At 37.2% G+C, this 13,966-nt stretch overlaps 1 protein-coding gene across 4 annotated transcripts; it reads right to left on the bottom strand.

Annotated features, from left to right (window-relative positions):
- Window positions 1-3,208: 3,208 nt before the first annotated feature.
- Window positions 3,209-12,664, bottom strand: LOC108772911 (serine/arginine repetitive matrix protein 2). Of its 4 annotated transcripts, none has more exons than XM_018538562.1 (13): window positions 12,228-12,664; window positions 11,242-11,438; window positions 10,742-10,866; window positions 10,561-10,637; window positions 10,343-10,465; window positions 9,538-9,752; window positions 7,414-7,554; window positions 6,628-6,819; window positions 5,852-6,548; window positions 5,451-5,758; window positions 5,088-5,257; window positions 4,876-5,002; window positions 3,209-4,757 (listed from the first exon to the last, which is right to left on the bottom strand). In XM_018538562.1, the coding sequence occupies exons 2-13, from the start codon at window positions 11,400-11,402 to the stop codon at window positions 3,416-3,418; spliced, it is 3,678 nt and encodes a 1,225-aa protein (XP_018394064.1). In that variant the 5' UTR covers window positions 11,403-11,438; window positions 12,228-12,664; the 3' UTR covers window positions 3,209-3,415. The 4 variants fall into 4 exon arrangements, with proteins under 4 accessions (XP_018394064.1, XP_018394066.1, XP_018394065.1 ...); XM_018538564.1 differs by lacking the exon at window positions 12,228-12,664 and adding an exon at window positions 12,142-12,161; XM_018538563.1 differs by lacking the exon at window positions 12,228-12,664 and having other exon boundaries at window positions 11,242-11,515.
- Window positions 12,665-13,966: the final 1,302 nt, after the last annotated feature.

The following is a 13,966-nucleotide window of genomic DNA, read 5'->3' as shown; positions in this document are numbered from 1 at the left end:
CGTGGGATTTTACGAAGCGTTGCTTCCATCGCGATGGAATTCCGTTCCCTCGACACGAGAGGACGTCTTTCCTCTCCGATCCGTCTCCGAGAAAACGATGAACGTATATTTGCAGCTTCTTAAAACGTATACCTTTGTCTTTTGTAAAATTGTTTACGTACAGAGAGACGGGGGGAGCGTTAAACGTTCGATTGGAACGGAGACGGGTCTCGACGGAGCCCTCGGGCGATTTCAAGGCTTCGATGGATTCGAAATGGAATTTGAATGGCGCTCCGAACGATAAAACTTACACTTACGTGCTCCTTTTTACGTCAGCGAGTCCGAGTAAGCGAGCAATAAACGGCAAGCCGTCGTTTATTGCACGCGGAATGCGTGCGTACGCAGGTGCATCATCGCGTCGATGCTCGCAAACACGTTTGAGGAATGCATAATTTATCCAATTTAAATTATACCATGATATTCTCTTGGTAATCACTTTTATTTTTCGATATCGACAATACTAAATTTATTTATATCAAATTGTTTAATTATATATCCAGAGTTATCATGAAATTAACAAGGCACAGTATCACAGCAAGAAAGTTCTCAAAAAAATGAAAAAGTATACTATTTTTCGTTTCGAATACTAGTTTCTGAGATATAAACGTTTCAAACTGGCCAATTATAGATTACCGTTAAACGACGTTTGTCTGTAAATCACTATAAGTACGAGTATTAATATTTACCGATAAAAACATTCGTAAATAACCGTTTAATCGTAATCTATAATTGACTTTTATTTTAAAAATTACTGTTCGAAAAGAAAAATAATAAATACTTAATTTATTCTATTCGATACTTACTTGCTGTAGTATTTTGATTTGTAAATTTTGAAATCCTGATTAATCGCATTCGATAATTACATGTCATAATAAGTAAGTAAATCGCTGCATCGGTCTGTTTCTTTCTTTGTAATATATTTGCCATGATTCATCAGAGCTTTTCCACCTTTTCGTTTGGAAATTTAAATGTTGTATCCGAAACAAATCAGACAATCGGTTTCCTTGATGCACATGTCGCAATCATCCCGCAGGCAGCCGTCCTTGCAGATGCAACCCGAAACGCAGTCGACCAGGCAGTTCAACCTATCTCACTCTTCTCTATTGCTGCATCTCTTCTGACAGACCGGATTTGCAAAACACTCATCGTATACCTCATTCTGTTTGCATTTAACTTGCGAATGAATTCGGTCAAAATATTGATCATCTACATGTAGGAAGAGAACATTTTCACGCTTCAGAAGAGACGAAAGAAAAATTTTAATTTACTCGAAATTTCTCATTTAGATTAGCGAAATATACAATATATAGATTTGCGAAGTGTTCTTATTAGAATACATCAGGTACAACTTACCCTCTGCAGTTTCTACAGACACGTCGTTTGAATCATCTAAATTGTCGTAACAAAATAAACACCAACAAGGAACAGCGAAAGTGAAATATACGAAGAATTTCATCGTCCACGCTCGGAGCAGTTTAATCCTCAATTGCTACTTTACAGTCACCTAAGTTAATGTCCTGTTTAAAGTGCAAAATGTAACTGTAATTTTGCACTGTGAAAAATAGATCAGGAAAACAAACCAACCTAGTCTTTGGTTGATATAGTAGTACCAAGCATTTAAAATGTTCATTTCTTGTTTATAAATGATATGTAGTCGTAGACCAAAGGCATACGTAAAATGGTGCAAGACGTTGGTAATCTCGATTCAATTTATTGTCTTCCTCAAAGAATTATGCCTGTTTCTATCAACGTAGTTTGATTTTCATTTTGGTCTGTCTTCTTTTCCCAGCTCTAAGAATTAAAAAAGAATTAAGAATAAGTTCAACCGAGATTAAAGGGTAAAGTAACGCTACAAATACTTTGAAGCATACTCTGATAGATAAATTTATAAATCCTTTCATTTGATTAATCAAATGCTTCGAAACATTTATAGCGAGACTTTGACCGCATCTCGAGTTAATCTATATTGGTAGAAACGGGAAGACTTTTTAAATACTCGCGGTATACTAACCTGGTGCAAACTCTGATATCAAAATGCTACGCAATGTAATCAGTATGCAGATTCTTGAGATATACTCAAATAGGAAGGAGACAGCATATGTTCATTTCTTTCGGAAAGTTGACGAGTTTTAGTATTTTTTTGCAGTGTTATATATTTGTGTTCAATTGTACAGTTAACTCGTTTACATACAACATATATACGTATCTTATTCCATAATAAAATTGCTCGTATTAAAATTCAAATTATATAATTATAATGAGCTCTATAATCCGTTTTCAATGTTTTATCAAGATGTTCTAACTGAAGTTTACATAAGTGGTTTTGTCTTGAATTATTACAAGGATTACTTCAACTATTACGATAATCAAAGACAATAAAGGTGTTGCTATTGGGCATTCGAATATATGAGCGACGATCTGCTAATCTTTTATAGGGAATTTTTTTTAGCGAAAAATCTTTCCCTCGTTTTAATTCAATTCCAGACGTTTTCCTAATAAACAAAATATACACTACCGGTAAGGGAAAAAAAGATACATATCCGAATGATAATGAAAAGCCACTTGTCAATTACATTGTATATACGTAGCCTCAAAATAAGAATAAGGATTTATTGCATGTGATGAATTGAAAACTATAATTATATATTAGTATAAGAGTGTATGCACTAACTAAATATTTATAATTTATTTTTTTGACATAAGGTCTTTTTTCCTTTCAAAATAATATTTCAAATATATTTTAAAATATTAACAAAATTTAACAATTGAATCATTTTAGTAATTATTACGTTATATATAGTTGAAACAACTACTATTTAAATTCAATTCACCTTTATAAATCAGATTAATTTTAAATCGCTGGAAAAAAAATTAAGATTCATCAGAAAAATAGAAATTTTAACATTACAAATATTTATATGTGATATAATAGAAGAGATTGGCACTAAAACTACAAGTGTTTCGACGTGCCTCATCGGTCAATCGGTCGATTAGCCAGAGTACGGACGATGAAACGAAAGCGACTATATCACAGAGAAGCAGCGACGGTGGCGGTAACAGATCCTAACTACCAAATCTTAGCAGCAATGGCTCTCTGCATTAAAACGTTCTTGCTTCGCTGTTTCATGCGCTCAATGAAGTACTCCTTGCCGTCCAGGTTATCATCGACAGGTTTGACTCCATCAGTCTGGCAACAAACGAGAGTTAGTTGGCTCGTGGCTAGTGTTCTCTCGTGGCTGATCATCATCATTATTTTCTTCATGTTATTCCTCGTTTTTATCATCAATCAGGTTATCATCATCATCGTAAAGATGAGATTATCATTTCGTAGGTAGGTAGGTAGGTAGGTAGGTAGGTAGGAAAACCTACGCGAAGTCTAACCAACCTTGGTACTAGCAGCATCGCCCCCCACTCCCTCTCCCCACCTCTCATAGTCGTCATCGTCCCTCTCTTCTCCTTCGCTCAAGGGTCCAGCTTGTCTCTTGTTAGGTGGCACGGTTGTACCACCGCTACCACTCTGTTGATGTTCAATGTCGTCGCCTCCTTCAAGCATCTTGTTGATCTTCTCCTTCGCTTCGTCAACCTTCCTCATTGGATCAGGCGAGTAGCTGCGATCGCTGTATCGATCGCGCGATGAAGCACGACGGTCTCTGAAGTCCCGTCTGTCACGGAAATCACGGAAGCCTTGTTTGTTATGAAAGAATCTACCACCACGATTACCGCGACCGCCTCGACCACCGCGATTATTAAAACCACCGCGACGATTACCGAAACGATTATTATGTTGATTGTTGTAGAAGCGATTTCGATTCTGGAAATTATTGCCACCACCACGATGATTCGGATTGTTGAAACCTTGGAAACGTGGCTTGTAATAAGTGCCACGGTTGTTGTATGGTCGAAATTGCCTCTTGCGATAGTAACCTCGATCACCCGACCTACTACGACTACGACTTCTGGTGTACGATCTGGATCTCGAGCGTGATCGCGATCTACTGTATGTACCCGAAGGAGACCTGCTATATTTCCTCTCATAACTGCCAGATCGTCGATTCGAATATGAACGCGAGCGACTGCGTCTTGGCGATCGAGATCTAGACGATCCGGAACTGGAGGCACTGCGAGATCGACTTCGCGAACGTTTCCCTGGACGATCCCTGCTCATACGTTTATTCATGCCGCCTCTGCCGCTCGATTCGCGTTTCTTCGGTGTTTGTCGGTGCTGACGCTCTGCCTCACTGTCGGAATCGGTTCTTGGACCTTTGGCTTGAGTCTGATTCTTTGCCGTTGGCGGAGGACGTGGCGGTTCCGGTGGATGTCCAGTTCCGCTATTTTGACCGATCGGTTGGAATTTACCGCCTAAATTGTTGGTAGAGGTAAACTTGGTCGGTGACACAGACATAGTAGAATCCTTGTATGATTGGAATTTGTTCTGCGGTTGCGGTGTAGGATATTTGACGGGTGCTTGCTTTGGCATTGGAGGCTCTTTCGGCAGCGGTGGTGGTGGCGTCGGTGTAGGTTGCGGTGGCGGTGCTCTTTTCTCAGCAAGTTCACGTTGCATTTGCTTCCGTATATTCAAAGATTTCTCAAGAGCCGCACGTTGAATTCTTTCTTCCAATTCGTTATCATCGTCTTCGTCGCTATCCACAAAGACATTAGATTGTACCTTTTTATTATCTGATGGGACATCTTGCCACTTTTGTGAAACATCCTTTTGTCTGAAATCATGCGTAAATGTAAATTTGCTGCAAAATAAAATAATGAAACAATAACATTCTATCTTATACAAACTATATTTACTGGAAAATGTTGTTACATGTGTCTCTAATTACTTACCTAGCGGCTTGTGCTGCCTTCCATTTGGCATTTAATGCAGCAGTGTCTAACGTAGGAAGTTTCGGTTCGGGATGAATCAATTGGGATTCTTGTTCAAATATGTCAGTTAGTGGCTTTCTCTGAATCTCTGTGAATATTAAACGATTAATAAGATATCGTACATCGTTATATTTTAATACACTATTATATTATATTATAAACATAATACGCACCTTTTCTCTGTTGCGCAGTCATTGGCACCCTGGATTCTCGTTCATGATATGCCTTCGAAGCTTCGTCTCTTTCCCTCTCTCTACGCAGCTCCTCCTCCTTGCGTGAACTTTCAGCGAGCTTCTCCGCGTTGCTAAGAGGGGAAGTCATGTCATTATACTGTGCTACATACCTAGTAAATATAAAAACACAAGTAGAATACGATATCTGACGACCGCGTGATTTCCATTTATTTGCGATAGCTGAGGATATGAAAACAGCGTAAATGAAAATTACAAAACACGAGTTGAAATCAAATTGTTTAACTGGAAGGTAATAAAAAAATATTAAATTCATTATTACGACAAAATTCTAATGATTCCAACCTTTTAAGCGCCGCACAGTCTTTCTCAACTTTCGCATAATAAGCACTAAGCTTGGATTCTAACTGTTCCAAATCCGGTAAAGATGATTTTCTCAATGCTTCTAAATCTCGTTCAAGCTTGTCCTTGTTTTTACGCTTTTTCCGTTCCTCCTTCTTCTTCTTCTTTCGACTCTTCTTGTCCTCCTTTTCCTTATCTTTCCCCTTCTTTTCCTTCTTCTTTTTCTTCTTCATTTTTTCGCTTTCAGAGTGTTTCTTTTCCTTTTCCCTTTCTCTCTTCCATCTCGCTGTCTCTTCTAAGAATTTTCTTACCTGTTCGTATATTTAACATTTTGCGTTAACATTTATGTTGCAAACTTTGAAATATGCAAGTAAGTAAATGCAAACTTATAAAATTATACTTGCCTTATCTTCATAATCAGAATCATCCTTGGTTTGCTCAAGAAACTTGCGTACTTTGATTTCGTAGTCATCCATTTTCTCGCGCGCATTTGCGATGTAAGCGGCTGGCGTGATAGTATCATGAGTGGTGGCAGCTGCAGCAGGAGGATTGTTATACTGGGCCATTCGCTTGCTAAGCGGTGAAAGCGAACTGCGATGATCTTTCTTATGTTTACGTTTACGACTGGGTGATCGGGATGCCGATCGTGAGCTTCCTGATGACGATGAGCTGCTCGAGTCCGAACTCGAAGAGGTCGAAGATCCGGAGGATGAAGAACTTGAGCTGGAACTCCATCTTTGTTTCTTCTTTGATCTAGATTTTCTCTCCTTCTTGCGTTTCTTTTTATCTTTTTTATTTTCTGCAACATCATTCTCGGTGTCAAAGTTCTTAAAGGTATCCAGAGGGTTCAGTGACGATGAGAGAGTCTTGGATTTTATATATTCAATGGAATTCCGCGCTTCCTCGTGATATGGTGCAATCGCCAAACAATTCTCGTATGCTTTTTGAGCATCTTCGTATTTTTTCTCATCTTCATAACTACGTCCTAGAGCAACCAGTGTTTCCGCCATATATTTACGAGCATTCGCATGTGTTTGATTTAATTTCAAGGCGGTCTCAAAGTCATCAATCGCTTTCTTGAAACTTCCACTGTTTGCAAACCTGTAATACATAGTTTATTAAACACATTTGTGCAACATATTAAATGAAAGTACATTGCAAACTTCAATTAGAAACTTACAATGCTCCTCGAGCGACCAAACCCTCCACATTGCGAGGATCAACAGTGAGCGCTTTGTTGAGACACTGGAAAGCTTCAGAATGACGACCAGCTTTGAAATGATCTATTCCTTCAGCAACACTTCGGAATGCCCACTTGCTCGCTTGTGCTTGTCGCAATTCAGTAGCGTACTCATTTGGGGGAAATCTCTCTCTGCACATCAATAAATTAACATAATGAGAAATATAATATAGGATCTCACACGAAATGCCAGAGATCCGGATTCGACTCCCGGCCGGGGTAATATTTTTCGCAATGAAAAATTATTTATAGTTTTTAATAGGTTATTCAACATTAGTAACACCGATATAAGCGTAAACAGCATCAATAATTGTTAGTCAATTTAACTCGTGATATTACTGCGATAGTTTATTAGTGTTGCGTTTCAAGTCTGAAAATTTTGGCGCGCAATCGAAGAATTACATTCGTAGTATACAAAATTCACACGTAATTATTTAGAAGCATTCGTGATCCAGCTTAGACCGCTGTGACATTGTCTCATTCAGTTTGAAATTTAGCGGTCCAATAAGAATTGATATAATATAGATTGCATTACAATTAGACGCTCGCAACGCTCTTAGAATAATTTCATCCTTGTTTGTTAAATATCAAACAAAGACAAATAATGCTTGCGAATATTACGAGTGTCAAATAGAACACTCGTAAAGAAACTGAGTTTATCTATCAATAAATATGCGTGTACGCACGCGTGTAAATATGTATATAAAAATTTTTGGCTATGATTACCTCAATCCAACCATATTAGAATGATTTCCTTGTCCGAGACCGATTAAGTCGCATAGATATTTTATGTTGTTTGGATTGTTGAAGCCAGTACTATTCTCCAACAGCGTTTCATAACTCTGACCTTTGTTGTCCATCGCTTTCCTACACCACAGAGAAAAATACCTAGTTATTAAACATTGCAAACATTATGGTGACCTTTGCCAAAGAGAAAACCAAAGCTACTTCGTTAACGGTAAAACTAAAGACTTGATAATCATGACAGCCGAGTCCTTATTGATCCTGTCCATAAAAAACAGCGCCTGTTTGGCAATTCGTGTGCGCCCGCTCTTCGACACATCTTGTCGTATTCCATATACTTTTCTGCTGTGTAAGCACATGCATAATTGTGTGCATTATTTGCTGTAGTCTTTCCATATATACATAAAACAAGATTATTCATATATTTCTGCAGAACAATGATTCTTCACTTCGATCTGCATGTATTAATCAATGACACGATACTAATGTCAAAAGTGTTTTAAATATTAATTCGGTTCTTCTTGATTGTGCATCATAATGTACAACTTTTGGTATTAGAATCGTTCAAAATCTACGTTTATACCGTTAAGAAGCAGCAGGGGTCCGAAACTGGGATACGGTGCAGAAGGTAAGATTCCTTTTTTTTTTTTTTTATTAACAAATATAATCTCAATGTTATAAATTTACATTGATAACGCAACCTCAGTATTATGTAAACTCGTCTCTCACCTTTCACCGTTAAGACGCATATTTCTAGTATTTTGTAATCAGAGGATTTTTTTTTTCTCAACACAAAAGCACACGGCCTATCATCAATCGATGGTGTGGTTTCGGTTTTTACAAGTTTTTTTGGTGCGATAAAATAAATTGCATAACCCTAGGATAGGTTGGGAGCCACGCCTGATATATTATCTTCCAAGGCGGACCAAAAAAATTTTTTAAGATGTAGAAGTTTCATCTGTTTGCATTTTGTGATGTCAATTATCAACATGACATCACTTTTTTTTATTTGTCAATATAAGCTGTAAGTTTAAACATTAAGGCATTATTATGATAAAGCGCGATTCTTTTGAGGATTAAAGGTAAAAAGGTTTTTGGGCGATTAAGACTCGAGTTGTTTGGTCTCTGCTTTAAATCTCATTAATTTCCTTTATAGATTACGAATCTATTCCACCTTACCTTCAACAACGAAAATTACGATCGAATACGAAAATATGGATACCTCTTGCCACGATACATGATTTGTGCAAAAATATTATATTTTAGTATACATTTTAAAAGAATACAATAACATACATATAGGTATACATACTTGATATCTTTATAAGAGACCAAACAACTTTAAATCAGTGTTATACCTACCGTCTGTTGCATTCATTTTGATCGCTCAAGGCTCAATGTCTCATACTGCAAATTCAACCTCAAAAGTCATTTGCGCCATAGTTTGGCTGGTGCTTTGAGAGTAATATATCACAAACGTAGAGAGAATATGTGCGCAATAGAGCCATGTCAACCAATGCTCAAGGTTTGAATTCATTTGTATCACATTAGAAATTCATCATCATACTGACTATCAACTTTTTACATTACATAGTGTCTGGCACCTAAATTCATAAAAATGTGTAAGAGGAATCAAAACTAATTCACCTAATTTTGTTAGTATCAGTGCTTCTGTTAAAAAGTTTGCCCCTTCTTTTTTCACCATGCCATATTATCCTTACCTTCAACTTTAAAAAAAAAAACAAAAAAAAACACTAAGCAAACTGAAACACGACAAATTACATACGTAATAATATAATCTATTATGATATAAAACAATATACAATTTAAAAAAAAATCAGTATGGACTTTACATCTGAATGTATCACACACATTTAATCTCAATGTATCACACAATTAGATTTAAAAAAAATTCTATTTCACAGTGCAAATGCTCTTACAGTAATACATAATGAACAAAAGTGTGACATCACAAAATGCTGTCAATGTTTATTATGTGAATAGAACATCCGTTGGAGATACACACAGTCAACTTACAAGATTTAGTGAAGCATGTTATGGATTCGATAGACTTGCAATTACTAGTCAGTTATTGTGTCAACTTACTTGTAGGCTTCTGGAAGATCATCGGAATGGATAAGCCCCATAGATGGGTGTGGCGCTTGCCCTTCCCGGGCAGGTACGTTCATAACTGCAACAACTCGTTCAGCTTCAACGTTAACTTCACTGACTACGACGCAGACGAGATCATTTGCCATGTAGCCTCTTGTAACACCTTTCTTGTCCACCGCCGGCACAGTGGCCGTATTTAGTATTAGTGCCTAATAAACACAATATGCAAAAATCTGTTATTAAATACAATACAAATAAAAGTAATGTACCTATAAGCGAGTTTGGCTAATTGCGAGTATACGATTGAATCACGATAACTGTTGAACCATTAAATTTTCGACTAGGCTCAATCGTTTAGGTACAATTTATTATGTATATTAAGGGGATGCTGGAGTACCTGTTTTATCATTACTTAGTTAAAGACTCATTTCTCTTAATTGCATTTACGGATGGAAAAATCCTTCTGCATAATTAAAGTATCGACAACAATGAATTGCGCTAGCTACATTTCAATACGAAAAATGGAAGAAAATTAAAAACTTACAGTTTCGTTATCGGCTTCTGTGATTTTCGATAACGAAACTGTAAATTTTTGTTCCGTTTTTCGTATTGAAATGTAGCTAGCGCAATTCATTGTTGTTGATACTTTAATTATGTAGGATTTTTCCATCCGTAAATGCAATTAAGAGAAACGAATCTTTAACTAAGTAATGATAAAACAGGCGGGTCCAGCATCACCTTAAACATCATACATAGAATTACATAAAAGCAATATTTATAAGTTAACATGTTGACATACCTTAACTCCTAATTCAGTAACAATTCTGGGACTGTCACTGCAGTTACAAAGCACCTTGAGAAGAAGACCTGCGGCACTTTTACCCATTACTTGCGCAAATATCACATCCCCAATTACTAAACTCTACAAATTAAGTAAATAATAATAAATTAGAATTGTCATATAATTACTTAGAAACTGATGCATTCATATATATTTTATAATCCTTATATCATTACCTCCAAAAAGTTACGGATACGCTGAGACTTCTCCATGGTGACAAAAGTATCAAGTGCAGGCACTGTAGCATAAAATTCTGAAATAAAATACATGGACATACACAATATTGCGTAATATTATATATATATGATGAATTTAAAAAAAAAAAAAAAGATAGAAGACACACTGAAAAATAATTACCTTCATCTGCCAGCTCTGGCTTATTACATTCTGAAGATTTTTCCAAGTTTGCTTTATCATACAGGTCATCAGCTTTTTTAGTGAGAAATTGTTGAAGCTTTAGACGTTTGCCTCTATCTCCAAAACTGTAAGGTATACGATTTTATTTAACAAAAGAATGACAATAGATTTCAGATAATAAATGCATTCAGTACTATGACCATTTGCTTATGCCTGTTCTATAATAGAATTGTAAGTTGCAAGTCATAACTAATGGGCTAATCACGAATATGAAAAGAATAATTATGATAAAATTAATTTCTTATAGCTTACAACTTGTGGCCATATTGTAGAATAGGCTTTAATATTCAATGAGTTTTTGTATCTGTTTGGTCTATAGTTTTAGATTTAACGAAATATGCTAATGAGATGCAAGAGCTCACTAAGCACTCAATGAGCGATTGTAGCACTGAATGTACCCAATGTACTTAGATAATATCAAATGTGTAATAGACATATACCTGAGAGTTTTTTGCCGTTGTTGGTAGATTTCAAAGCTAGGATCCTTGAGATTGAGCATAACCAACTCATTTTCGTTGCGTTCACCTTCCCAAACTTTCTGCAACTGCTGGCCATGATAGTTCAATGCTTGCGCTACTAGACGCGCATCCATTGATTCCATTCTCGTTCAGCAAAGAGACGAACCTAATCTGCAAGACTATGAAAATCGTCACGTTCGAATTATTCGTGTCCTTCGATCGCAACTATGAGAAAACATTCAAATATATCGTTATATAGAGTATCCAAAAAAAATAGACACAGGCATATCTGTAAATTATTATGTGGAGCCATCTCTAACCGTTCTTTCATGCATAAAAAAAAGCCCTTTGAGCGCACGACATCCAATGACCAAGGTAACGTGGTGTCCGCCAAACAAACCGTTGTCTAGTAAAATTTTAAAAGTTACCCATCTCATACGTCTTTATTTATTACCGCATGCACAGTCGAATAAACGTCTGGCGGTATATGGAATTATTGGAAGGTCGCAGGCGTTATTGGCGTGTCATCACGCTGTCCGGAAACAAAGCGACCACGTCGTCAGCGAAACTGCGTCATCCAACCTCGTGTCGAGGTAAGTATGCTAAGATGCTACCTACGCATCGGGTATGTCGTCTACATATAGAAGTATTGTCGCCGTTAATCCACGACAACGTATATACATATGTAGGCAAGATACGCGAGCTTCGCGAGCTATATCGATCTCTCCTCCTCGACAAGATGGTAGTTGAAAATCCGGGGATTACGGGAACGGCATCGGGCGCCATGACGCATCTATTTCTCTCGCCGTCGTCGAATCCGCCATTTTTGCAACGTACGTCTCTCGACCGCCCGCGACCAGAAATTATGCGAGTGCTACTTACCGCTAGTTTGGCCACGATTATCCGGTTACTTCCGGAACCTGGGCCATTTAAATTTAGAAGAACAAGAAGAAGAAGAAGCTACTTACCGCTTAGGCGCTTACCCAGTGATGCGCGATTTTCAACCCGCTTGCAGCACTCGACCGGTAGCGCCAACTGTCGGCGGCCTGGCGCAACTGGTAGCACACACAAGCAAAGCTCTTCTTCTTCTTTTTCTTCCTTAAATAATGGCACCCGCCTCCAAGCCTCCAAGCAATGAAATAGGAGGTCGATACGGCCAGATCACGTCTTTAAAGTATACCGTACAAAAATATGAAAACGAACGGGTGACGCAATACCCGCGAAAATGGCGCCTGCATCTACGGCGTCATCACGTCGCAATAACGCGCGTCATAAGAGCCCTAGTCGTCGAAAAGTGCAAAATGACGAACAATCGAGACGAGCTCATCCGCAGACACGCATCTGTGTGACGCAATGCACAGTCAAAGTCGGCAACACTTTCAAAAATATACAATGGAAAGCACCCGAAACACGTCAATCACCGTCACGGTCGAACCGTCGAATGGTTCGTCGGAACTCACAAGCAAAGCACGTGTACTGACGTGTACGTGTAACCATGGTGGAAATACAAGGTGAACTGTGAAGCATTCCGTAGAATGCGCAGTCGTTCATGTCACGTGATATCACGAGCCAATCCACTATATGTCGATGATATATATAAATAGCACCAAGCCAATCAGCGCGCGATTCGAGTCACGTGTCATGTTGGCGATTCTCTTATTACAGGCTCTCTAACTGTACACCGCCACCAGAGGTCCAAAAAGAAGAGGCTCGTCGTAACGCGCCATGCGCCAACTACTTTTATCGAACGTCGGGCCGGTCACCGGCAACGCGCAACCATATATAAGCGTGCCGTGCACGACGTGACGAAGTAGTTCTTACCAAAAGATTTCTCGGAATGTTTTAGGTGGCACGCAGACCAATATTCGGTTCTTATATCTAAAGCCATTTTAAATACTGTCTTAAACTATTATAAACCAATGACTGTAACAGACAAAGCAGTTTTGGTAAAATTCTTCCATAAAATTGATTTATGCTTTTAGATTCATAAAGAATCAAAAGCAAGAACCAATCGTATTAAAGAATTAAATGTAGCCAATCAGAATCATAACTTTCTTTTAGAATTTAAAAAAACAATTAAACGCTGTTTTATCTTTTTTGGCAGGACCACCAAAAAAGATGCAAGTTGTGCATTAACAAAGCAGGAACCGTCATTTTAAAAATCAATTGTCTATTCCTGTAAGGCCGGAATCAGACTACGTTAAAAATTGAGATTAAAGTTTGGCCAATCAAAATAATAGAACTAAAATTCTTTTATTCTTATTGATAAAATTTCAATCACAATCGTACAATCGCTAGTGTATAATTACGGTTTAATAACGAATTGCGTGTGCTCGCTTTTGTCAGATTTAATTTCTTCTGAAACGTGTATACATTTAGAGAAATAAATATTTTTATTTCAAAAGATTGTAACATTTTTCTAGAGCGGAAATATATAAAATAAAAATTAAAATAGAGCACCAAGTTTATAATATAATAGAGAATTTTTTTCCCTTTCACGTTTTATCTTAGAGAAAATGTTATAGATCAGTATCCTGATACTAAATAGTTTTGTATGTACTCAAAAATTTTAATAGCATCGAGAAATAAACAATCTAATTCGACTAATGGTTTTAAATTTTGTAATAGTTTTTCTAAAAAAAAATTATGCCCTAAAGATATTTAAAAAATTATTAAAAAATAAAATATTGATAAATAAAAATATTAC

Source organism: Cyphomyrmex costatus, unplaced genomic scaffold (assembly GCF_001594065.2).
Source record: "Cyphomyrmex costatus isolate MS0001 unplaced genomic scaffold, Ccosl1.0 scaffold193, whole genome shotgun sequence".
NCBI classification, from domain to species: Eukaryota; Metazoa; Arthropoda; class Insecta; order Hymenoptera; family Formicidae; genus Cyphomyrmex; species Cyphomyrmex costatus.
Note: the sequence above shows the minus strand (reverse complement) of the source record. Positions and strands in the feature narration are given on the sequence as shown.